The sequence below is a fragment of the Maniola jurtina genome, chromosome 25 (genome assembly GCF_905333055.1).
Source record: "Maniola jurtina chromosome 25, ilManJurt1.1, whole genome shotgun sequence".
Classification (NCBI taxonomy): Eukaryota; Metazoa; Arthropoda; class Insecta; order Lepidoptera; family Nymphalidae; genus Maniola; species Maniola jurtina.
Genome location: NC_060053.1, coordinates 6786222 through 6813329, shown reverse-complemented (window position 1 = coordinate 6813329; position 27108 = coordinate 6786222). Strand labels below are relative to the sequence as shown.

The following is a 27108-nucleotide window of genomic DNA, read 5'->3' as shown; positions in this document are numbered from 1 at the left end:
AAGACCTCTGAAAATTCAAATTCAAAATGGCGTCATTTCCGGAGGCGGCTACACGACGCGGGCGCTATGAGCGCCGCCCGAATAGAAAAATTAAAAAAATTAGAATTAGATAGCGTTGTGTAATTTTCTTTATTGCATTTAGCTAAAAACTTCACCATTTGAAACATGGGAAAACCAGGTAAGTCAAAAAATGTTTTTTGTACCATGACACGTGCGCCGTGCCGCGTGGTTTTTACAGATTCCTTCATTATTTAATCAATTAATAACAATTTAAATATGTTACAGGGCTATACCATTTACTGTAATCACGATTTATAATATCTTTTGTCTCAAAATAACTTTTTCTATCAACAATTAGGTTATTTTGTATTGACGGCATATTTTGTCACCGCGTGGGGATTTTATTTATGGAGTTGATGCATAAAATACATGTTAACAATGTAATTAAACATTATTTTAATACAGAGAAAAGATTTCTGTACAATTTGATTGGGTACTTACTTACTAAAATCATTAACCCACAAATTATAATTGATTGATAAAATTCTAGATTTATAAGCCTCGCCTTCAGCAAGATTTATTTACGAAAATGTGTGTAGGTATACACTGAATAGAGAGTGTGCTTATAATACACGACAGGTTGAGATGGCAACCGGGGATTGCCATCCTAAACTGTCGCGTACTATAGATAATAATTCACCATAATATTTCCTGTGTAGGTGGCTAAGAAAAGCCTTGGCTGAAATTTGGTCAGGAAGACATTAAATTATGATACTTGAAGCTTCACTCTCATTTTGTTTCGAATTTTTGAAAAATATGCCCACATTCTTTGTCTGCATTATAAATGGAACCTCTATGCATAGTAATTTCAGCTTTCTAGGTCGAAGAGTTTGGGCTGGCGTGCAGGTTATCACACTAATATTATAAAGGCGAAAGTTTGTATGTGTGTATGTGTGTGTGTGTGTGTGTGTGTGTGTGTGTGTGTGTGTGTGTGTGTGTATGTTTGTTACTCCTTCACGCAAAAACTACTGGACGGATTTGGCTAAAATTTGGAATAGAGATAGATAATATCCTGGATTAGCACATAGGCTACTTTTTATTCCGGAAAATCAAAGAGTTCCCACGGGATTTCAAAAAACCTAAATGCACGCGGGCGAAGTCGCGGGCATCGGCTAGTAGAGGCATAAATGCAAAGCTTGTGTACTTAGTTATAGCTTAGTTTAGTTAATAGCTTATTTTTTTAATTTTATTTATTGTATTAACATAATTCTTACAACTAGTTACATTATATTCTTAGCGCCCCTAAGTCTTGGCGACTTGTCTGGGCGCTGCACATTCTCAGCTCAATGCATATTTTTCATTATAACTTGCCAGTGAACAGATTTCTACCTAACTAATACCTACCATGGCTTCAAACCTTATACACCTGTGCTCGCAACTGGCTGGCAGTGAGGCAGAACTTTTTATTGTATAAAATTATTTTTATTGCTAACAGTTTTTATCATTTGCAGAGTTCAATAACTCCCGAGGCGGCGGTGGTGGGGGTCGCGGTGGATTCAGAGGCGGTCGCGGCGGCGGCGGAGGTAGAGGCAGAGGTGGCTTCGGCGGAGGAAGAGGCGGTGGCGATGGTGGGAGGTTTGAGAAAAGGGGTGGAGGAGGAAGAGGATTTGGGGGCAGAGGCGGTGGAGGTATGTAATATGTATCATCATTGTCATCATCAACTGATAGACGTCAATTCAATTCAAAATATTTTTATTCAATTAGACTTTTACAAGTACTTTTGACTCATCAAGAGCATCTACCACTGGTTCGGAATGCCTTTCCTACAGAAGAACCAGCAAGAAACTCGGCGGTTGCTCTTTTCAAAGATTTGATTTACAATATTATGCCATGTATAAAAGTAGTTGAAGTCCCGCGCATTGCTGGAGCGAGCTGAAGGTCAAATCCGCACTCTTTTATCATTTACAGAATTTTCGATCGTATAAGCTTTTCTCAGGAGCATAGTTATAATAGATTTTTTAAACTTGTGATATGTGAGGATTAACCAAGGAGTAACATAGGCTACTTTTTTAATCGACTTTAAAAATGGAGTAGTTGTGTTTTTCTACCTATGCACTGATATCTTTGAGATTTCTGAACCGATTTGTGTAATTTTTTTAATCAATAGAGGAACTTTGCGACATTGTTCCATAACAAATTTGGATTCCAACTCCTCAATCCTGATGCTGCAGGGGATCTGATCCACGTAGGTAAAGCTGCGAGCACCATCTATAATAAAAGATATTCCATGATGAGTTTCTGGTCCCTCTAATCTTGACCTATTCGTGAAGACTATGTTACCACATACCCACTTCTGAAGACACCATTACCTATTATTTTCCATATAATGTATTAAATATAACATAGGTGGTGATACATAGTTTTGTTTTAGGCCGCGGTCGGGGAGGCCCAGCCAGAGGCGGGTTCAAAGGTGGAAAGCAAGTTATTATTGAACCACATAGGTGAGATTTTTTAATTCTTTTATACTTGTTTTATTATATGACATGTTACTAACTAAACAAAAAAATCACTAAAGTGTAGTAGGAATGTCCTCTGTATTATACATACATAACAAGACAGAAGGTCATTTTTACGATTTTGTACCTGAAGAGTGCCAACAAGACCCTATTACTGAGGCTTCTGTCCGTCTGTCTGTCAGAGGTCTGTATATCGTGAATTGTAATAGATAGAGATTTGAAATTTACACAGAATATGTATTTGTATTGACGCTATAACAATAAATAATTAAAAGATTTCAGAGTGGTTGCCATGAAAATTAAAAATATTTAAAAAGTGTTCTTTCGTACGATTGTACGGAACCCTTCACATGCGAGTCAAACTCGCACTTGACCGATTTTCATTTTTTTTTAAAGTGATGTTAAACACAACTTTCGTTCTTCTGAATGCGAATGCTTGAAGCCAAATATGATTACTGATAACACCTACCCATATCAACCAATCATACAAAAGAAGCACATCTTATAATGATATAATATTTCTTAGACATCCAGGAGTGTTCATAGCGAGAGGCAAGGAAGATGCATTGGTGACAAAGAACTTAGTGCCTGGCTCAGAAGTGTATGGAGAGAAAAGGATATCTGTTGAGGTGTGTATCTAATTTTTTTAATTAAAAAAACTCCAAAGAATTGAGTATCTCCTTCTTTTTTTTAAGTCGGTTAATAAAGCTAGCAAATGAGCAGGTGGGTCACCTGATGTTAAGTGATTACCACCATGAACATCTGCAGCACCAGCAAAAAAGGAGAGAAAAATCCAGTCAATGCTAAATGATGAATGTGGTCCCTCTAATCTCGACCTATTCGTGAAGACCATATCCACACACCCACTTCTGATATGCACCCATTATCACATCCTACTCTCACCCATAAACAACACCCATTAAACTAAAAACACCCATTCCAGAATGAAGGAGAGAAGATTGAATACAGAGTATGGAATCCGTTCCGGTCGAAACTGGCTGCGGCTATAATGGGTGGGGTGGATGCCATACATATGCCGCCAGGGTCCAGGGTGTTGTACCTCGGAGCAGCCAGCGGTACCACTGTCAGCCATGTCTCGGATATTGTTGGCCCAGTAAGTATATTTAATACCAGCTTTAGTTTTAAGACCCTTAAATTGAAGACTTTCCAAAAAGTAATTGGGGTTGGGGCGGGCATCAGTTAGTAAATCGCTACCCATATTATAAATGTGAAAGTGTATTTGTTGGTTTGTCCTTCAATCACATGCAGTGGGGCAACTGATTTTTTGCATGGATATTGTTTAAGACCTGGAGAGTGGGTAAGGCTACTTTTTATCCAGATAAATCAAAGATTTTCTACGGGATTTCGAAAACTAAATCCACGCAATCCATAATTAATATGGGTAGCGATATATGTACTAAAAATAGATTATGTAGAAGCTAAAAAAAAAAGTAAAATTGATAACTAATATATATATTATATATAATAATATTGTAAGTAAATTATGATAGTTTTTTTTCTCTCTTCTCTGGCTTTACAAAGATTAGCCAATGTCAAGTTTGTAGTTATTTGTAACAAGTTAGAAAATTATACAAGTGTGGACGCCGTCTGTGCCGGCGCTCGCCGACATACGCACGGCACCCCCCTTAGAGCGCTTTCCAGTTAGTTTTAACAAAAAAAAAACACTCCAAAAAGGCAGAGCACGCCCGCCAGCTAACACCAACACAGATGAAGTCCCTATGATAGAGTTATGTATTTTACTTTTGATCAATAAAACATTTAAATCACTTAACCTCTTAATATATTATTCACAATAATATTATATTCACACCCTAATTTTAATCATGAAACTAAAATCACCCATTCCAAAAACAAAATAAATGATGAACGTGGTCCCTCTAATCTCGACCTATTCGTGAAGACCATATCCACACACCCACTTCTGATATGCACCCACTATCACACCCTACTCTCACCCATAAAAGAAAACACTAAAGAAACCCTACCTTTTATCTTTCAGGAAGGTTTGGTGTATGCGGTGGAATTCTCACACAGATCCGGCAGAGATTTGATCAATGTAGCTAAGAAGAGAACTAATATAATTCCTATTATAGAAGATGCTAGGCATCCGTTAAAATATAGGTAAGTTAACATTATTATAATACTAGCTGATGCCCGCAGCTTCGCCCGCGTGGATTGGTCAGATCCCCTGCAGCATCAGGATTGAGGAGTTGGACTCCAAATTTTTTAGAAAACAATGTCGCAAAGTTCCTCTATCGATTAAAAAAGAAATGACGCAAATCGGTTCAGAAATCTCGGAGATTTCGGTGTACATAGGTAGAAAAACACAATTCTCTTTTTTGAAAGTCGGTTAAAAAAGTAGCCTATGTTACTCCCTGTTCAATTCTCTACTTGTCTGTGAAAATCCCGTCAAAATCGGTTCAGCCGTTCCCAAGATTAGCCTTTTCAAACAGACAGACAGACAGACACAAAAATTTTAAAAACGTGTGATTCAGTTATAGTATCGTTCAAATAACCATATGACCTTAATATGCGGTAGTTATTTCGAAATTACAGACAGACACTCCAATTTTATTTATTAGTATATATAGTACCTATTCATATCACTAGAAGAATGTTAATGTGGAAGGAAAAAAGTGCAGAGGACGACCAAAGATGGACGGATTGTGTGAAAGAGGATATGCGTATAAAAGGGGTGGATGATACGTTGATGGATGACAGAAGAGAGTGGAAGAGGAAGACATGTGCCGACCGGACCCCACGTAGCATGGGATAAGGTCTGGAGGAAGACGTAGTACCTTTTTTTTTTCTTTAAATCTGGCTTTACTCTGATTAGCCAATGTCAAGTTTGCTAAATTTTCAAGTTATTGAATCTATACAAGTATGGACTCCGTCTGCGCCGGCGCCCGCCGACATACGCGCGGCGCCCCTTTAGAGCGCTTCTCAGTCAGTTCCACCACCAAAAAACACCAACTAACACAAAAACCCTCCACTCTTAACAAAAAAAAACACTCCAAACAAGCACAGCACGCGCGCCAGCAAACGCCATCACAGACGAAGTCCCAATGTCAAGTTTGTAGTTATTTGTAACAAGTTAGCTAAACTATACAAGTATGGACCCCGTCTGTGCCGGCGCTCGCCGACACACGCACGGCACCCCCTTAGAGCGCTTTCCAGTCAGTTTTAACAAAAAAAAACACTCCAAAAAGTCACAACACGCGCGCCAGCATACGCCACCACAGACGAAGTCACGCCTCCATTTCTACTTTCCAACACTAACTTGTAGCTTTAGAAAACTAACTTAAAAAAGTTTGTAATTAATTATCACCACTATATCATACAAATATAACAATTCCGACCATCAAAAGGAGTACAGTACCTACTTTGAATAAATGATTTTGACTTTGACTTAACTAATCATACCACTATTTATAAGGAATACCATCAAAACATGATGAATACATTCTTAAAAAATCTAAATATTTCATGTTGAATTCTAATTTGAACTCTCTCTCTGATGACTTAAGCTCTATTTTCGCACTACTGTTTATAAGGAACGCCATCAAAATCGGTACATCCTTGTTACAGAATGCTGGTGGGTATGGTGGATACAATATTTGCGGACGTGGCCCAACCCGACCAGGCTAGGATTGTATGTTTGAACGCGCAGCATTTCCTGAAGAATGGCGGACATTTTGTGATATCTATTAAGGTAAAGTATACTTTTTGTCAATATTGAGAGTCTGAGGGTGAGATCTATAGAGCGCGCTCTGCCTTTGCTTAGACTTAAGACAGAGTTAAAACGAGACAGAGCTATATCTCTCACATAAATCTGTCTCGTTTTAACTCAATCTTAAGTCAGAGCAAAGTCAAAGTGCGCTTTATAGATTTCAGCCTGAGTTTGTTGTCGGCTCTTCTCCAGACTTGGGCGCGTTTGGAACCCTCGTAGCTTTAAAAGTTACGTAATTAATTATCACCACTATATCCTACAAATTTAACAATTTCGACCATCAAAAAGAGTACAATTGTACCTACTTTGAATAAATGATTTTGACTTTGACTTTGATTAATTGAAAATTACTTTGTTGTTTGATGAAATCGACACTAATATCACTATCCTTACTATAAATGCGAAAGTCTGTTTGTTTATTGATTTGTCCTTCAATCACGTCTTTTTTGCATGGGTTATAGTTGAAGACCTGGAGAATGACGCAGGCTTTTTGCCCTTGAAAATCAAAGAACTCGAACAGGATTTTTTAAACCTAAATCCATGCGGACCAAGTTGCGTGTATCGTCATCTAGTAATATTATAAATGTGTCTGTCTGTCTGTTACCTTTCCATGGCCCATCTGCTTAGCCAATTTTCATTTTCTAGAATAAAAAGTAGTCTGTCTGTCCATCTCTGTACCAAATTTCGTCAAAATCTGTTAAACGGATGGACACACTTTCATATTTCTAATATTATTAGTCATCACCATCATTAATAACCGATAGACGTCCACAGTTGGACATCGGTCTGTGTAGGGACTTCCACTCTACTTTTAATAGATTCTTCATACCCGTGATGATAAAACAAAAGGAACTAAATCTTTCATGTTGATATGAATTGAACTCTCTCACTGAGGTTTCCCCCAAAATACTACATTACAACCAAAAATATATAAAATTATACAAACATTATACATTTCTTTACAGGCGTCTTGTATAGACTCCACTGCACAGCCCGAAGCAGTTTTTGCTGCGGAAGTCAAGAAGTTACAAGCAGACAAACTGAAACCTCAAGAACAGTTGACTTTAGAACCTTACGAAAGGGACCACGCGGTAGTCGTGGGTATATTTAGACCCCCGGTGAAGAAAACGTAGGGTTAAATGTACCTTTATTTTACTTCTACTGAGAGAAGTTAGTTTAGGACTCTCTATGGTATTTAATCCCATACAAATGACAAAGCCTCGATAGCTCAACGGTTGAGGAGCGGACTGAATTCCGAAAGGTCGGTGGTTCAAACCCCACCCGTTGCACTATTGTCGTACCCACTCCTGGCACAAGCTTTACGCTTAATTGGAGGGGAAAGGGGGAGTATTAGTCATGAAAAAAAAACTGGGCGTTAGCCATTGACTTATGTATTACTTCGTATGGACCCGGTCATTGAACAAACAAAATTGCACAGATTCCTCGATGCTAAAATGTATAAGGACTAAGGAGCTATGAAGCGAAGTGTGACGTCCGGATTTCAAATGCGAGCAGACGTTGCTTTGTGCTAGCTTAATTGATCATGAATTAATATTTGAAGCTGATTTGACGAAAATGTAGAAAATGCTAGTCTTGATTTTGTACCGATCTTTAAAAAAAATATATGTCGTTGAGTCAATATTAAAAAGAGGTTTTAATGTCATAGACTCCGTAAAAAGTAACGTTACGTGAAGGTACTCAGCCATATTTGTTTAGCTGTCACTGTTAGAGTTGGATTTTGGTCGGCACGCGTTGCTGTGTTCAGAATTCACTCTCGTCATTTGTATGGGATTACGTAACAGAGTCCTATGCTAACTTCTCTCCGTGGATATAGTATAGTATAGTGTATAAGTTCCGTTAATTTTGATTAGATGTAAGTTGTATGGACATACGAGGTGATGTATGTTATTTTTAAGAGTAATAAATGATGTTGCGAATGAACTTGTTTTTTTTTTCAACTTAAAAATATTCATTATCACTGCTACATCAATGTATACTTAAATCGATTTTAAACTTACTTCTCGATTAGCTAGAGGGTTGTTTTAAAAACAGCTTTTACTTTAGGACCACGTCATTTGGCTATCCCATCCAACAATTATGATTGTTTTGCCGAAATTGAAAATCATGTACCTATCAAAAAGAATTGTAGCATGTAGTTAGTCACCAATAGCGATAATACATAGATGGCACCACTAGGTCGCTGTATCGCGCAAACATCCTTGAACTGTATAATTGCAGCGTTTCATAAACCGGCAGTTGGCCATATCTCGTATGGCTAACTCCCGGGAAATGTTGAAACAACTCAATAAAATTGTTAGACCATTTCACTAAAAAAAACCGGCCAAGTGCGAGTCAGACTAGCGCACTGAGGGTTCCGTACTCGGGTATTTTTTCCAATATTTTGCAGATAAACTATTATACATAAAAATCAATAAAAATCTGTTTTAAAACTGAGTTTTTTGTGGGCTCTTCTCATAATTGGGCGCGTTTGAAACCCTCGTAGCTTTAGTTTGTAGGGACACAAGTAACATGATGCTTACGCCCGAGTCACACCGAGTACACCGCGGCTGCTGTAGAATTATATTTCTTTTCTACATTTTATGATACGTTCCCTTTGGTAACACGCATTTGTATAATAAATGAGGTTATAAGGGAGGTGTAGTATTTTTTATATTTCCCACCTTAGGAGAGGCCAAATATCCTCTAAAAGTTTTAAGTAATTAATTGTCACCACTAGATCATCTTTCAAATCTAACAAATCGGACAAAAAAATGTACAATAGTACCTATTTTGAAATAATTTTGACTTTGAGAGTACTCAATTTCGGTCTGAACCATAAACCATGTAATCGCAAAATCCAAGAAGGGCGCCAAAATGTAGTTTGGTTAGGTTAGATTACAACATAAAAAAGCCATGTGCCACTTAGGTTCTATTGGGCAATATTATCAGGTCAGTATTTTATGGTATCACTAATTTGTTTAGTGAAATGGTCTAAAATATCTATTAAAATATAACTATGCTCCTGAGAAAAGCATATTATACAATCGAAGATCATGTAAATGATAAAAGAGCGTGGTTTTGACCTGCACCTCGCTCCAGCAATGCGCGGGACTTGCACTTAGTTTTTATACATGGCATAATATACTTAGTATGTGAAGTCTTTGAAAAGAGCAACCGCAGAGTTTCTTGCTGGTTCTTCTGTAGGAAAGGCATTCCGAACCAGTGGTAGATGCTCTTGACGATTCAAAAGTACTTGTAAAAGTCTAATTGGATAAAAATATTCTGAATTTATTAGTTTACTCTATGAATTTACTACCGCTATCTACGGAAACTTGTACGATATGATCTAAGAATTATCAAAGCCATTTCATCATCATCATCAGCCTGTGGACGTCCACTGTTGGATATAGGCCTTCCCTAAAGAGCGCCACCACACCCGGTCCTCAGCCTTCCTCATCCAGCCACTTCCCGCCAGCCACTTTCCGCTTCCGTGGACTGGAATCTAATGAGCAGCATTTGCGTGAACTTGCAAACGCTATCTTAGGACCGACGCACATAAGGCGGAGCGCAGCGCAGAGCATTTTCACTGTCAAAATATTATCGACATTGTCCTTATTGGAATAACTAAAATCAATTGTGCATCCGTGCGGACACTCGCGCAGTCCTCTGGTAGAAATTCGCGTAATAGTCCGGGAGCCACCAATCCTGAAAGCTCCGTGATCCGGATTCTAATATTTTTAATAAAAAATAAAAGTTCACGTTTAGACGAACAAGATTTGCTTGGTCGGCGTGGATTTGATTTGCCGGAAATATTTTAATTAAATTTTTTATTATTAAATTTTCCATAATTTTTTCCGTCATCACGGATTTTGATCAAACTTATATAGAATTTTGTGAAATATTATATTTAACAAAAAAATATCCGGCCGACCAATGATTTTTAGCCGGAAAGGTCACGCATACCTATTTCAATGGTGTGATAAGGGGTAAAATTTATCCATTATCACGGAAACCTTTTTTTTTTTTTAATTCATGCGTTTGAATGTAAAATTTATAATTATCTTGGTATGCGTGCTCACAAACTGCCGAAAGTATCGCGCACACCAAATTTTATTGTGTGAGTGAGGATCATACTGTTATAGATTTTACTTACTTGATGACATTTCTTTTAGAGTCTTTCTTCTACCTCGGTCTCTTCCTTAAGTTTTTAACTATTTATTATACAAATTAATATGGAAAAGAGGAAATACCGGAAAATTTTTATTTGGGTTGATTATACAATAAATAAAGGTTGATACAAAAAATATGTTCAATTCAAGTTTATTAATCAATAATCATCTACATCATTATCATCAAAATTATCATTTCTCTCTTCTTCTGATTCTTCGCTTGCTTCCTCATTCTGTTGGCAACTTAATATTTCCTCAACCTTTAACAGTGAATTTTGTTAAATTAATAAATATATTTAGAATGCTGATGCGTAGTAAGCTATATAACTCGTGCGCATTAACATGGCACCTGGCTCGAAGGCAACCCTCCTCCCACTTCCCCGCGCGATGTCCCGCTCTCGCCGTGCTGCCGCGCCGTGCGAGACCAGTAGCGGAACGGCTATACTAAATATATTTATTAATTTAACAAAATTCACTGTTAAAGGTTGAGGAAATATTAAGTTGCCAACAGAATGAGAAAGCAAGCGAAGAATCAGAAGAAGAGAGAAATGATAATTTTGATGATAATGATGTAGATGATTATTGATTAATAAACTTGAATTGAACATATTTTTTGTATTAACCTTTATTTATTGTATAATCAACCCAAATAAAAATTTTCCGGTATTTCCTCTTTTCCATATTAATTTGTATAATAAATAGTTAAAAACTTAAGGAAGAGACCGAGGTAGAAGAAAGACTCTAAAAGAAATGTCATCAAGTAAGTAAAATCTATAACAGTATGATCCTCACTCACACAATAAAATTTGGTGTGCGCGATACTTTCGGCAGTTTGTGAGCACGCATACCAAGATAATTATAAATTTTACATTCAAACGCATGAATTAAAAAAAAAAAAGGTTTCCGTGATAATAGATAAATTTTACCCCTTATCACACCATTGAAATAGGTATGCGTGACCTTTCCGGCTAAAAATCATTGGTCGGCCGGATATTTTTTTGTTAAATATAATATTTCACAAAATTCTACATAAGTTTGATCAAAATCCGTGATGACGGAAAAAATTATGGAAAATTTAATAATAAAAAATTTAATTAAAATATTTCCGGCAATTCAAATCCACGCCGACCAAGCAAATCTTGTTCGTCTAAACGTGAACTTTTATTTTTTATTAAAAATATTAGAATCCGTGATCACGGAGCTTTCAGGATTGGTGGCTCCTCGCCTATAATGTGTCACGCGATTAGAAAACTTCGCGGGCATGCTCTGCGCTGCGCTCCTCCATATCTGCGCCGGCCCTTATGGTCATTGGTTCGCTGTTGTATAAAATGAAGGTAACAATGTCAAATAAAACGCTTATATTTAAATAAAATGTAATATATTTGAATCATTCGTCCGACATGTCGCTGTGCGAGTCGCCGTGCGCGCTGCCGGCGCCGGCCTCGTCGTCCGACCACGAGTGCTCGCTGCCGGACGACGCACACACTCCCACCTCCGCCTCGGAGTCTGACGACGAGTCTGAGAACAAACAATATTTTCAGTTACAGTGGATTTCCTTTATAACTAATACGACTTTTTGGTTATAGCGACGTAACACCTTGAATTAAAGGCATTAAGAGAGTGAGGTGTCATTTTGTAACCAACACCTTTCATTACATATTTTGCCTCCAAAATATGCTATTTTACTTGTACTTTGGCAAATAAAAGGCTAAAATAAATAAAGGCCCAACAGTTTAACCGATTCTGACGAAATTTGGTACAGGGTTAGCTTATATCCCGGGGACATTACATTACATAGGCCACTTCTTATTCCGGAAAATCAAAGAGTTCCCACGGAATTCCCAAAAACCCATCCGCTTAACCGATTTGTATGAAATTCGGTACCGAGGTAGCTTGCGTCCCTGTAATTGACATAGGTTTAACTTTTCATCCCGGAAAATCAAATAGTTCCCACGGGATCTTTAAAAACCGAAATCCACGCGGACGAAGTCGCGAGCATCCTCTAGTATTAGAATGGATTTAAAATTATTTAGCCCTGAAGTGTAAATAAAAATGATAAATTACCATTATAGTCTAAAACAGGTTGTTGATCCACACTGTCGTTGGCCGCGTCCCGTTGCGACATCGTGAGGTCTATACGACCCTTTAGGTTTAACAGTTGACAAAGATGTGACCGCCTGAAAATGAATACAGAATCATCATAATCATCAATTCATCACCGGCTCACTACTGAGCATGTCTACTAAAACCCGACTGCGATCGTCTTAATAAACGCTGAAATATTACAGTAAAATTGTTTTTCTGTTGCTTGGCATATTTTAATGTTGTTGTACATTTATTAACCCCCGACCCAAAAAGAGGGGTGTTATAAGTTTGACGTGTGTATCTGTGTGTCTGTGTATCTGTGTATCTGTGTATCTGTCTGTGGCATCGTAGCGCCTAAACGAATGAACCGATTTTAATTTACTTTTTTTTTTGTTTGAAAGGTGGCTTGATCGAGAGTGTTCTTAGCTATAATCCAAAAAAATTGGTTCAGCCGTTTAAAAGTTATCAGCTATTTTCTAGTTTTCTTGTAGAAAAGAAGGTTAGATAACCCTTAGGTTCATAATATTCAACAAGTATTCAAGTGTCAATTGACAAATGTCAAGCTGTCAAGATGCACGTTGCCTAGATATACATAATTATTTATTTGAAAATGATTTGTCGGGGGTGTTGAAAATTTTTAATTTACACTTGTACTCATGAATTTAAAATTTTCTCCTCTTTCATTTGATATCAGTGGTATCATATCACACTTGATACAATAGCAAAAAATTTTTTTTGGAGACCCCCACTTTCTTTTGATGCAAGATCCGTCAGGTCAATTTTTTTCGTATAAAATGTTGCCTATGTCACCCGGACCTTTACAATGAATGAATTGACACCTCATTCATCAAAATCGGCCCAGTAGTTTAGGCACTGCGGTGGAACACACAGAATCTGGATACAAACACATACATACATACATACATACATAGACTGCTAAAATCACAACCCTTCCTTTTGGCTTTGCCGCAGTCGGGTAAAAACGGAAGCCTTATACGATCACTTTGTTGTCTGTTTGTCTGTCTGTTCGTGTGTCGTGTCTGTCAAGGAAACCTATAGGGCATTTCCCGTCGACCTGGAATCATGAAATTTGGCAGGTAGCTAGGTCTTATAGCACAAGTACAGGAAAAAATCTGAAAACCGTGAATTCGTGGTTACATCATTTAATTTTTTTTTTAAATGTGTTTCAACTTTCAAAGTACTACTACTAGGTTACTCATTGGTTTACTGTTAATAATTTGCTTTTAAATGCAAAGAAAACTAAGTGTGTCGAATTCGCATTGCCCAATACTAAGACGGCAAATGATTTTAATTTAATGGTAAATAATGATATGTTGAAAGTAGAAGAAACTACCGTGTTCCTAGGGATAACTTTAGATGCAAAGCTTCAATGGAACGCCCATATATCAACACTTGCTGGTAAACTCAGCTCTGCTGCTTACGCTGTTAGAAAGATTCGACAGATAACTGATGTGGAAACTGCAAAAATTGTATATTTTGCCTATTTTCACAGTATTATGTCTTACGGAATCTTACTATGGGGTAAAGCGGCAGATATTGGAAAAATTTTCGTATTACAAAAAAGGGCAATACGCGCAATCTATAATTTAAAACCGCGCGATTCCCTACGAGAGAAATTTAAGGAAATAGGTATTCTTACAGTAGCTTCTCAATATATTTACGCTAATATAATTTTTGTACGACAAAACATTCATAGTTACAAAAAAATCGGTGATTTCCACGACCGGCAAACTAGAAACCGTAATAGGCTCGCATATCCTACGCTCCGCCTCAGGAAAGTGGGAAAATCGTTTGTGGGAATGAGTGTAATATTTTATAATAAAATTCCACAATCAATTTTAGACTTGCCTTTACACAAGTTTAAAAAATCTATTAAAAGTATGCTCCTGGAAAAAGCTTATTATACAATCGAAGATTATGTAAATGACAAAAAAGCTTGGATTTGATTCGCTCCAGCAATATACGGCGCTGCAATTGCTTGTATACAGTATGGCATATTATTGTAAATTGTACATTTGAAAAGAGCAACCGCCGAGTTTCTTGCTGGTTCTTCTCGGTAGGAACAGCATTCCGAACCAGTGGTAGATTATTTTGACGATTCAAAAGCACTTGTAAAAGTTTAATTGAATAAAAATAATTTGAATTTGAATTTGAATTTGAATTTGAGTAAGATAACTATACCAAGTAGTGTATCATATGAAAGGGCTTTACCTGTACATCTTAAAACACATTTATTTTTATTTTTATGTATAATAAATAATAGTTTTTGATTTATCGGGCAAAATGTCGGAAAAATACCCAAGTACGGAACCCTCGGTGCGCGAGTCTGACTCGCACTTGGCCGGTTTTTATTTTACCTGTGCGTAAATATGGCAAGCAGCTGTGAGAGGCGGTCGTTGGTGGAGGAGTGCACAGTCGCCAGCAGCAAAGCTGAGTGTAACCTCAAAATTGCAGTCAGCCACGTACACACAGACGCACATCTGAAATTATCACACTAATAAATCACAATTTTATCACTGCAAGACGTCGGGCGAGTTTCCATCCTTATGTCGTCGACATTCCATGAATGAATGAAATGAAAATCAAATGAAAATAAACAAAATCTGCATCTTCTCATGCCAAATATGGTGCCAATGACTTAGACAGACAGGGGAGCCAACATAACGCCTTAGGAACTATTCGTTGAAACGATCTATTCAAACTTTCGCGTTTATAATATTAGTAGGAATTAGGATGGTGGTGTATACTCACTGACTGGTTTTGCGTTGGGCCATATCCACTAGCTGCTCTATCAAGGCAGGTATATAGTCCGGGGGTAAGTGTGACACTGTGCTCGAAGCCACCGCCGGGTCATCTTTTTGTAACACTAGTAATATTAACCTGGAAAACACAATAAAAGTAAACAAGCTAGTAAGTAAGTTTGACGGTACAGTTTTGCCGGTAGGTGGTAACTAGCCACGACCGAAGCCTCCCACCAAACCAGACCAGAGACAATTTAGAAATTTTAAATTCCCAAATTGCATCTTACTTTTAGTTTGTGGACGAGGCGAACTGTCAGTGTCCACGTTTCTGCTCCATGCGTCATCACAGGTAGGATACACTCATTGAAGACCAGTGTCTTAGGGCCGGCGCACATATGGCGGAGCGCAGCGCAGAGCATTTTTCACAGTCAAAATATTATCGACATTGTCCTCATTGAAACAATATCTAAAATCAATTGTGCATCAAGGCGGAGGACAGTGTTTGGTGGCGCGCTCTTGGAAAGGTCTATGTCCAGCAGTGGACGCATACAGGCTGGGAATGGACTATCTTACTTCATATCGTATGAGTGCAGTCCCTGTATGAGTAATTTGGTGCGGTTGTAGCTGACGGCTGAACGGCTGCGGCTACTGATGTCTAGGAGCCTATATTAACACTTGCCCCTAGATTTGGGCAAACTATGGCCCGCGGGCCAATTACGGCCCAACTGTTTTGATCTGGCTCGCGGCCCGCCTACACCCTTAATCAAACCAATGTAAAGACAAAGGTTCAAATCGGCAACAAACGGCCAGAATAGTGTGAACGACAAATAAAAAGAATATCATCATCCCAGCACTGCAGGAGGCGGGGGCGCGGGCCTGAGGTAGGCAGGACTTCAAGCTTGGACACTGGCAGTGGGTTCTTATAATTGCCATTTATCATGCCATCTGGCATCTAGTCTACGAAAAGTATGCTTCCACACGCACGTTGCACTCACTCGAGTCTTCAAGTAGGTATGTACCTCTACGCTGAGTGCCGGAAAAATCTGGCCCTCATCAGATTTCTTAGGTTTTCTTTCGCACCTCATGAGAAAAGTTTGCCCACCCTACCCTAGAAATTACTATCTTACTTCTTATCGTGTGAGTGCAGTCCCTGTATGAGCAGCTTGGTGAGGTTGTGGCTGACGGCTGAGCGGCTGCGGCTGCTGATGTCCACTGTCAGGTTCTCCAGGCGAGCCTGCATTGACACTTCCACCTAGATTAACAAATATACAAGGTGGAATTAGAACTCTAGCAAAAACTTAGCGCTATTATTATCCATACTAATATTATAAATGCGAAAGTGTGTCTGTCTGTCTGTGTGTCTGCTACGTTTTCACGGCTCAACCGCTTAACCGATTTTGATGAAATTTGGTACAGAGTTAGCTTACATCCCGAGGTCGGACATATGCTACTTTTTATCCCGGAAAATCAAAGAGTTCCTACGGGCTTCTTAAGAAACTATCCGTGAAACAGATTTATATCAAAATTTGGTACATAGGTAGCTTACGTCCCGGAAATTAACTTCGGCAACTTTTTATCCTGATAAAACAAAGAGTTCCCACGAGATTTTTAAATAAACCTAAACCCACGCGGACGAAGTCGCGGGCATCATTTAGTACTACCTAAACACAAACCTATACCAGTAACCATTTGCCTTATTCCTTTATCTTTACCTTTTCAAACCCGCAATGTATAGCGTGCAAAACTCGGGGTTAGTGCCGCGCTTACCCTTGCATTGAGCCCGCGGCACCTATCTACGCAACGTTCGTTCACATAAAGCTCAAATGAGGCTAGATACATACTTTTCCGTCCGGCGTTTCTTGCGGACTCCACGTGACACTTTAGTTTCTGTTTTTACTAGAATCTAGGTCCTTACTACTTTTTGCGGAAATAAAGCTATTCTTGCGATCTGTCTACATGAAAGTAGGATAACATCCCAAGTTGCAACCAAATAGCGACTGCAGTAGCTAAATGTTTCTGATTATTATTGGTGAACTGTATACAATCAATCCCCTGGTCAAATAAAATTTTAGGGATTTCTTTTTTTTAAACATTAGTCAACTCGGTGAAGTGACGCGATTCTCACTCAAGTAGCAGACTGTCCTTAGAAGCAGTCCCCTGGAATCAGTCCCATGGTCAATTATAAAGATCTAAATGAAGCTAGATACATACTTTCCCGCCCGGCGTGGCTCGCTTCCTGCTGACTCCGCCCGTGGGCTCCACATGACACTTTAGTTTCTGTTTTTACTAGAATCTAGGTACTTACTACTTTTTGCGGAAATAAAGCTATTCTTGCGATCTGTCAACATGACAGCAGGATAACATCCCAAGTTGCAACCAAATAGCGACTTCAGTAGCTAAATGTTTCTGATTATTGGTGAACTGTATACAATCAGTCCCCTGGTCAAGTAAAATTTTAGGGATTTCTTTTATTTAAATAAGTCTACTCAGTGAAGTGAAGCGATTCTCACGCAAGTAGCAGACTGTCATGAGAATTTGTCCCCTGGAATCAGTCCCATGGTCAATTATAAAGATCTAAATGAAGCTAGATACATACTTTCCCGCCCGGCGTGGCTCGCTTCCTGCTGACTCCGCCCGTGGGCTCCACGTGACACTTTAGTTTCTGTTTTTACTAGAATCTAGACACTTACTACTTTTTGCGGAAATAAAGCTATTCTTGCGATCTGTCAACATGACAGTAGGATAACATCCCAAGTTGCGACCAAATAGCGACTTCAGTAGCTAAATGTTTCTGATTATTGATGAACTGTATACAATCAGTCCCCTGGTCAAGTAAAATTTTAGGGATTTCTTTATTTAAACAAGTCTACTCAGTGAAGTGACGCGATTCTCACGCAAGTAGCAGACTGTCCTTAGAATCAGTCCCATGGTCAAATATCTGTATATTTGACCATGGGACTGATGAAGGGATCCAAATGAAGCTAGATACATACTTTCCCGCCCGGCGTGGCTCGCTTCCTGCTGACTCCGCCCATTGGTTCCACATATGTAACATCTTTCTCCGCTGTGCTCAAGTCTGTCTGTTTCTTGTTACTCTTTGGGCCTTTCAGTTTGGCATTGCCACGTATTAACACTTGAGTCTTTGTTTTCAAGTCCGGGATCTGAAAAAACGAAAATCAAATCAAAACTTATAATTTTTTTTTAAATGATAAAATAGCGTTCTCGCTATTCTAGCTACACGCACGCAGGTCACCTGATAATAAGTGATTACCATCACCCATGAACATTTGTGGCACCAAAGTTACCGCCGATGCGTTGCCGGCCTTTCAGGAATTTGTTGGTCTGCCCCTTGAATAACCCTATGTTGGAATCTAGTGGGAACACCGCCAATGGGAATTGATTCCACAGTTTGGATGAAGTTTAAAAAATTTATTCAATTTAAGACAACTAGTGTCTTTTATGTTACATCTGTCACTCTACCACCGGTTCGGAATGCAGATTCTACTGAGAAGAGCCGGCAAAGAAACTCAGCAGCTGCTGTAACTCAACAACTTACAATTTTCTCGAACAGAAGCGCAGTTCCGTTAGTGTAGCCCAGCAATAGGTCCCCACTTGTGGGCAGTCTGCAACACTGCAGTGGGAGGGGCTGGGCATCCTCGGATGTTACTTGTATTGTTAACGTTGGCTTTATGGGTTTTGTTGATTCCCTGAAAGAAATTTTTACATGTAACACTCGGCTATCCATACTAATCCATACTTCTATTATCTAGATCCATACTAATATTATAAATGCGAAAGTGTGTCTACTATCTGTCTGTCTGTCTATCTGTCTGTCTGCTACCTTTTCACAGCCCAACAGTGTAACCGATTTTGACAGGTACAGGGTTAGCTTATATCCCGGGGATGGACATAGGCTACTTTTTATCCCAGAAAATCAAAGAGTTCCCATGGGATTCCTAAAAACCTAAATCCACGCGGACGAAGTCGCAGGCATCCTCTAGTTAACTCTAGTAATATATAAAAGGAAAAGCTGACTGACTGATCTATCAACCCACAGCTCAAAGTACTAGACAGATCAGACGGTTTGGCATGCAGATAGCATGCCAACGATATGATAGCATAGATTATGATGTAGACATCTGCTAAGAAAGGATTTTTGAAAATTCAACCCCTAAGGGGGTAAAATAGCGGTTTTGAAGTGTAGTCCACGCGGACGAAGTCGTGGGTAGAAGCTAGTTACAATAATAAAAAATATGTCAATAGTGCGTTGTATTCTATCAATGGCGCCATCTGTTATCGCCAAACGAAACTTAAGTGCTAGTCGGTTTGTGTCTATAAGAACTTACCCATTCAAAGTGAGTCCATAATAATGTACAACCCCACTTCTAGTAGCTGCAGCCAAAGATAACTTGGTAGAATCATCCTCTTCTTTCAAACTGACATCTAGTATCCTAGGCGCATCTTCTAGAACAAAGTTATAGGCTGGTGCGGGTGCGACTGGTGCAGATACAGATTTCTTTCTCTGTTTCTTTTTTGGGGTGACCTCATCGCCGTTCTGTTGATTGGTCTGTGGTAATTGGTCTTCTGTTATCGTCACATCCCAGAATGAGAGAAGACGTTCGGTTCTGGAAAGAAGAAAGATAATTTTAGGGTTCCGTACCTCAAAAGGAAAAACGGAACCCTTGTAGTATCACTTTGTCAATTACTTTTGTATGAAGCGAGTGACGGAGAGACCTACGAGTAAACCAGCCCAGAGAGAAGAAAGAAGAAATAAGAAACTGACTCTCTAAACTCTGTACCAAATATTATAAGCATCCCAGGGACGGAAACAGGAGTATATCCCGCAAAATCAAAGAATTCTCACGGGAGTTTAAAAACCTAACTCCAATACGGTCGAAGTCGCGAGCAAAAGCTAATATGTACCTACCAACATAATAACGATGGTACTTTTACAAAACTTTTTATAACCAACAAAATATAACGCCCTCTCCTTGAAAGGTTCAAAGAAAACTTCCCATTCAAAAATTTTCATTAAAAAAAGCAAATTCCGTATTCTCCATAGACAATAAAGCGCCACAGAGCGAATTTCATTATTCGTGCAAGTTTCCCGCCAAATCCTCCGATTCTATTAGGCGATATGATTTTTAATTTCGCTTTTGGATTCTTGCGGTTTGCGTTTTAACTAAAACCGATATATTTTAATAAGCTTCTTATAATGTACTTATAAGTAACTAGATGATGCCCGCGACTTCATCTGCGTGGATTTAGTTTTTTTTTAATCCCGTGGGAACTCTTTGGTTTTCCGGGATAAAAAGTAGCCTATGTCCTTCCCCGGGATGTAAACTAGTTGTATCAAATTACGTCAAAATGGGTTAGATTGTTGGGCCGTGAAAAACTAACAGACGGATAAACAGACAAAGTTTTACAAAAATCCATCCCTAAAATTGTATGAAAGTTGTACATACATATGAAAACTGTGTGAAGTGACATACTAATTTTATGTTATCAAAACATTTCCAATCAAAAATGTAAGTTTAACTTAAAACGAAAAATAATTGTTAAACAGTGTGTTTTATTTTATGTACATCACGTATAACATCTAATCTCTTAAACCAGGCAATCTCGTGTCACATTTCCAAACAAAACCAGGCAAGTGTGAGTCAAATTCGCACACAAAGGGTTCCGTACATTGACTATTTTACCAACATCGCACAAGATAATTAACTCTATGTACTTTTCATTACTTTTTTGCATTTATTTCGACATTGGCCATCTTGTCTCTGTCTGTCTGTCCGTCCGTCGTGTCTGTCAACAAAACCTATAGGGTATTTCCCGTTGACCTAGAATCATAATTTGGCAGGTAGGCAGGTCTTATAGCACAAGTACAGGAATAAATCTGAAAACCGTGAATTTGTGGTTACAGCACAAAAAAAAAAAAAAAAAAAATGTGTTTCAATTTTCAAAATAACTACACCAAGTGGGGGATCATATGAAAGGGGCTTTACCTGTACATCCTAAAACAGATTTCTATTTATTTTTATGCATTTTATTACTATATACATATAGTACTTTATATATTACTTTATGAGTCCAACATTTGACCGATTTTTTTTATCATTCTGATAGAAGACTTGTGCTGGCAATGGATTGATGATGATGGTGTGAATGAAAAAAGTCTTTTTTAACCCTCGACCCAAAAAGAGGGGTGTTATAAGTTTGACGTGTGTATCTGTGTATCTGTCTGTGGCATCGTAGCGCCTAAACGAATGAACCGATTTTAATTTAGTTTTTTTTGTTTGAAAGGTGGCTTGATTGAGAGTGTTCCGAGCTATAATCCAAAAAAATTGGTTCAGCCGTTTAAAAGTTATCAGCTCTTTTCTAGATTTCTTGTAGAAAAGAAGGTTAGATAACCCTTAGGTTCATAATATTCAAGTGTCAATTGACAAATGTCAAGCTGTCAAGATGGACGTTGCCTAGATTTACATAATTATTTATTTGCTTTATTTGAAAATGATGTTTTGGAAAACTCAGGTACCAATCAGATACTTTGGATCGTAGGCGCGGAATAGTCAAAGAAAATCGGTTCAGCCGTTTGAAAGTTATCAGCTCTTTTCTAGTTACTGTAACCTTCACTGGTCGGGGGTGTTGAAAATTTTTAATTTACACTTGTTGATGATGACATCAAAAAAAGACTTTCTTCATTTTCATAAGTTTCAAATTCAACACTCACTGTGACCCTTCAATCAGCCAGCATGCCTTGTTCAAGGTGGCAACTGTTAGAAGCGCCCTCGGTGCTGCGTTGTGACCCAAGCACTTGACTACCTCCGCATTTGAGTGGTGTAGACGCCACAGTCGGATTTGCAATGATGCAGTGATAAGGAATTTCCATGGAGTCTCCTAAAAGAAAATTTTACTTTTATTTACCACTAGAGGATGCCCGCGACTTCGTCCGCGTGGATTTAGGTTTTTAAAGATCCCATGGGAACTATTTGATTTTCCGGGATAAAAAGTTGCCTATGTCAATCAAAGGGACGCAAGCTACCTCGGTACTGGTTAAGTGGATGGGTTTTTGGGAATTCCGTGGGAGCTCTTTGATTTTCCGGGATAAAAAGTTGCCTATGTCCGTCCCCGGGATATAAGCTAACCCTGTATCAAATTTCCTCAAAATTGGTTAAACTGTTGGGCTGTGAAAAGGTAACAGACACACAGACAGATAGACAGACAGACACACTTTCGCATTTATAATATTAGTATGGATTACAAAGCTCTTGACTGTGCTTTCACCTGCTGGTAAGTGATGATACAGTCTAAGATGGAAGTGGACATACTTGAAAGGGGTATGGAAGTTTTTATTAAACCCATACTTCTAATCTGAATTCTAAATCACATGCCTGTAGAGTGTACACTAGCAATGGCCATAGCCTCTACATTGTAGTCTTTATCAACTGAAAATTACCTACAAAATATTCTAATACAATCCATGCTAGTATTATAGTGAAAGATAGTGTGTGTGTCTGTCTGTCTGCCAGCTCTTCATGGTGAAAAGCTAGACAGACAGCCTAGCTGACTTAAAAGTCTCTTGAATTGATTTTAAAGAAAACTACAGAACTTGCATCCCAGGGAAGGACATAAGCTACTTTCAGTTCTGGAAAATCAAAGTTATATCTGGACTAAGTAGATGATAACTGAAACTTCGTTCATGTGGATTTAGATCTCAAAATCCTGTGGGAATTATTTGATTATTCTGAGGCATAAAGTAGTCTATGTGTTAATGCAAGGTAAAAGCTATCTCCGTTCCAAATTTCAGTCAAATCAATTTAGTCATTGTGGTGTGAAGTAACAAACATACAAACTTTCACATTTATAATATTATTAAATATAGGATGCCTGCAACCTTAAATATAGGTTTTTATGAATCCTTTAGAAACTCTTTGATTTTCGGGGATAAAAAGTAGCCTATGTCCTTCCCCGGGATGTACCCCGTCTGTACCAAATTTCATTAATTTCCATTGCCCCATAGCACAGATAGACAGACACACAGACACACTTTCACATTTGTAATATTAGTATGGATAGGGGTATGATCATGGGCACACACCTCAAACTTTTTGGAGTTGTGTGTTTTTAACAACTAAATATCACTTGCTTAAAGGAAACATCTAGAAGAAACCTGCATGCTAGAGATTTCCCTAATGTTCTCAAAGATGTGTGAAGTCTGCCAATCTGCACTTAGCCAGCATAATATGCTATGGCTAAGTCCTTCTAATAATTTTCAGAGGAGTCCTGTGCTCTGTAGTGAGCCGGCGATGGGTTGATCATGACTCCAGAAAGATTAAATAAGACTTACCTGATTGTGGGGTACTATTCTTATTGCACTAATTTTGTTTGCTTCCTTATTTGTACCAACTATTTTAACATTATATTTATGGCTAACCGTCCCACTCTGTAAGTTCCATTCCTGTACAAAATTGTTTACTGTGCAACTGAAAAGACCATATTTTCTATGCCAGTCCAAACTTGCCACTTTGCTATCTTTATGATTCAAAACTGTTTCCAATTTAGCTTGACTGACTGAGTAAATAAGTATTTTCCCGCTAGTCGTTCCTAATGCTAGGCAATATTGTTCCGATTCGCTTTCAGATTTTCTGCGCGCCCCTTTTTGTGGACTCTGGAAAATAGAGGTTATGATTTTATTGACATATGTTTTACAGTGCAACAGGTATTAAAACAATACAGTTTAGTACTCTCATAGGGATATTAACTTCAATGTATGTCATTAAGGTACTTTTAAAGCGATATAATGGTTATTAATGTAAATACAAGGTTGAAAACCACGTGTGGTACTAACCGCAGAAAGACTGACACTTATCCATTGTAAACAGGTCGGTGGTGATGATAAATGCAGGTCCGGTGTGTACTCCTGTTTGAGGATATTGGTTTCTGTATCCCATATTTTTAATCTACCGTCTTGAGTGATTATTGAATAATATTTTCCGTCCTCCGAAAAAGCGGCCTCTGCCATGTTTTCTAGGAATTTGACATTGACAGTTGCTAGTGTTGAAATTTGAAAATGACATGACCTCAGACATAACATTTGTATGTTTCGAAACATTTCATTTTAGGCAACACGTATTTATTATTTAACATCTGTAACTTATCGTAAAGTTCACTTTTAATGAAATTTAAGATAAAAAATATGGTTTTACTTATAATGAACACTTGCACACCTACCTATTTAAGTAAAATGTAAAAGAAAACCCAGAAATATATTTATTATAACTAACTCATAATAGTAACATAAAAATAATAAATGCGTGTAACGAAACGTGAAGAGGTGATAAAATACAAGTATTGCCAGTTAATATTACTTTATTTTGTGAAAAACGTTTTCATTGTGAACAGAATTATTTGTTAAAAATAAACAAAAGACTTTAAAAATCAATGTTCAAAACTTTTTTTCTAAAATTAGGTTCTGTATAAATGGAAACGGAAAAAGCTTCCAAAAAAGGTGACAACCTTGGTTCTTGTTTGGTTCAACCAATAGAAAATTAGGATTTCCAACACACCTCTATTCTGATTGGTCAAGTAGCCTTCAGAATGTAGTGTTGCCAGATGTAAAGGAAAAGTAAAATTAAATGCACCATACGGTTGGCTCCTGAAATCAAAACATTCCTTTTTTTCTGCAGTCGTCATTGTTCGTGCCAAGTTCGTGCTCGCCAAAATCGAGCTAATCGCGAACGAATGTAGATTGTAGACCTAGAATTTTTTTTACAAGTGCTCTCGTTCCACTTTTCAGTTTTCTTTAATTCTATACAATTAATTTCTTAGTTCTGTGCTTTCGTCGTGCTGTGCGTTCAAAAAAAAAGTGAAACAAAGGCTGTGGCTCAGGCTGTGCGTGCAAAGTGGTTGTTTAGTGAATATGATGTCACAGTTAATAAATCCTTGAAAAATATGAGTGTTAGTGTCGAAGACGTGTCTAGTCCTTTATCGGAGGAACAGCGCAGTATTTTCGAGGTAAATAATGACTGTGCGGAGGAAAAAAATGAGTCCGTCAATGCAGTTGAGGAAGGTCAGGAAAAGTCCGAGAAATCGGAAAATTCGGAGCCTTCGACACCAAAACCACATCCCATGGCTTTCACGATCGACTTTGGGGAGTCTAAGCAAGTCGATAATCGTAGACTCGAAGAGCTAGCGAAGAAATCCCAGGCAAGACATCAAAGAGTATCCTCGATGTCTGTTGGTCAGTCGAAACCTAGTCCAATACAGTCCCAGCGGCCTCCATTAAGCGCTAAACTGCCTCGTAAAGCTCAAGGATACAACTCCGAAGGTTACTTTTCCTCTGACCAAGAAGATAGTGGTGTATCTGGGTCTGTTAAACTTCGTAGCAGTCCACTAGCACAAAGCGTCGATAGATCCAATTTCACCAGCCCCATAGTAACTCAAAGACAGATTAAATCACCCGATGTGTTAATTAACCGTACGTCCAAAAGCCCCATAGTCGATAGCATAATGTCCAGAAGCGATTACACTCCAAGACAAGCTCTCAATCTGCCACTGAAAAGCTCCAGTTCCTATATCCAAAACGTCCATAGAACACCAAGTTACGGTAACTTAAACTGCCACAAACATGTCATGGCTGACATAATAGACCAGAGTCCTGAAGGGATCATGTTAACGGATATTTCGAGTCCGGAATTAGATATTCTCACCCCTGACAATGGTCTCTCTACACCAGAACATTCTAAAAGTCCGTTACGAAAATCTAGAGCTTCAGAAACTCCAGATTTATTATTCAAAAAGTGCCCACCCAAATCAGAGCCGTTATACATTGATGATGAAGATAACGATTCCAATCATTCTTCAACTGGCACTTACACAATTGAAGGTGACAATTATACAGAAGAACAGAAAGCTAGAATGAGTATAGATAGAGCATTGGGTGCAGATTTGTATAACGAATCCATAGAAGATACGTTAAAGAAACGTTGCAGTATAGAAAAGGAACCTGATTTAATATTTGAGTATCCAAACACTCAACAGGTTATCACGAAAGAACCAAGAAGAGATGTATGCTTAAGAAATCCATTAATGATAAATAAGACTGCAGATTTACAGAAAGTATCAAAAGATAAGAATGTATTAGAAATATCGTGCTGTTACGAATCACCGAATGAAAATGATCTGGCTATGCAAACAACGAAACAGATTAAGTCAACGAGAAGTTATTTAGAGAAAATAAAGAATAGAGTACGGACGATAACGGAAAAGACCTTCTCTAAACCACACGATGAAAACGTTGACCTGGGAACGTTTACTTCAGTAACAACATCAGGTGTTCTAAGTTCAAAGTTTCCGTTTAAAATTGAAATGCCAAGTCGCAGGCGCTGTAGTTTAACAAAATCAGATATTGACCAAACGGATTACGTACATAGGTTGTCACGAGAATCATCTGTTCCTGTTGCGTCAGACTATGTACATAGGTTATCAAGGGAGTCTTCCGTACCCGTTTCGTTGCTTGGCAAAGGTGTTGAAGATGTTAAATTCGAGAGTACAGCGTTAAAAAATGCACAGAAAGCTTTAATAACGAACACAGAAGTATCCCCAGATCACGTAGTTGGTAAATTGTCTTACTTGAGCTTAAATAGGTGTAAGGGTGATAAGACTTGGATACAGGACTGGGCAGATAGTGTTAAAAAGTACAATAATAACTCCTTAGTCAAGGAAACAGATTTGAATTCAACATTTTCTGTTGAGGATCGTCCACCCATCAGTCCGAGATTGATACCTACTAAACGTAAGTAACTATCCTAGCCCTAATCTATACT

The 27108-nt window shown here is 38.3% G+C and overlaps 3 protein-coding genes across 4 annotated transcripts in view; 2 read left to right on the top strand and 1 right to left on the bottom strand.

The window, feature by feature from the left end:
• The first annotated feature begins 23 nt into the window (after positions 1 to 23).
• LOC123878051 (rRNA 2'-O-methyltransferase fibrillarin) lies at positions 24 to 8208 on the top strand. The gene is made up of 8 exons (XM_045925074.1): positions 24 to 178; positions 1512 to 1688; positions 2432 to 2501; positions 3043 to 3145; positions 3460 to 3630; positions 4537 to 4658; positions 6126 to 6249; positions 7233 to 8208. The coding sequence occupies exons 1-8, from the start codon at positions 166 to 168 to the stop codon at positions 7398 to 7400; spliced, it is 948 nt and encodes a 315-aa protein (XP_045781030.1). The 5' UTR covers positions 24 to 165; the 3' UTR covers positions 7401 to 8208.
• A 3591-nt stretch (positions 8209 to 11799) lies between these two features.
• On the bottom strand, positions 11800 to 24337 carry LOC123878047 (WD repeat-containing protein 43). The gene is made up of 11 exons (XM_045925069.1): positions 24132 to 24337; positions 23631 to 23951; positions 22014 to 22180; positions 19630 to 19908; positions 18840 to 18990; positions 18277 to 18444; positions 16411 to 16535; positions 15294 to 15422; positions 14900 to 15022; positions 12501 to 12613; positions 11800 to 11954 (listed from the first exon to the last, which is right to left on the bottom strand). Exons 1-11 carry the CDS (start codon positions 24303 to 24305, stop codon positions 11824 to 11826), a joined length of 1881 nt encoding a protein of 626 aa, XP_045781025.1. The 5' UTR covers positions 24306 to 24337; the 3' UTR covers positions 11800 to 11823.
• Positions 24338 to 24946: 609 nt separating this feature from the next.
• Positions 24947 to 27108, top strand: part of LOC123878044 — a 48041-nt gene continuing 45879 nt past the window's right edge. For both annotated transcript variants that reach the window (XR_006798732.1, XM_045925065.1), the window contains exon 1: positions 24947 to 27077. Coding sequence is in view for 1 of the 2 variants with exons in the window: in XM_045925065.1 (XP_045781021.1) it covers positions 25235 to 27077 (1843 nt within the window). In the remaining variant the exon portion in view is untranslated. The remainder of the gene's footprint in view (positions 27078 to 27108) is intronic.

Excerpts from the sequence above, each read along its gene's own strand:
- LOC123878051 (XM_045925074.1), top strand. Across the intron at positions 3,146-3,459 it reads AGAAAAGGATATCTGTTGAG|AATGAAGGAGAGAAGATTGA; the intron begins GTGTGTATCTAA and ends CACCCATTCCAG. Across the intron at positions 3,631-4,536 it reads TCTCGGATATTGTTGGCCCA|GAAGGTTTGGTGTATGCGGT; the intron begins GTAAGTATATTT and ends TTTATCTTTCAG.
- LOC123878047 (XM_045925069.1), bottom strand. The coding sequence starts at position 24,305 with ATGGCAGAGGCCGCTTTTTCGGAGGACGGAAAATATTATTCAATAATC. Across the intron at positions 18,445-18,839 it reads CGCTTCTGTTCGAGAAAATT|ATCCCGGACTTGAAAACAAA; the intron begins GTAAGTTGTTGA and ends TCGTTTTTTCAG. Across the intron at positions 12,614-14,899 it reads CTTGCCATATTTACGCACAG|GCGGTCACATCTTTGTCAAC; the intron begins GTAAAATAAAAA and ends ATTCATTTTCAG.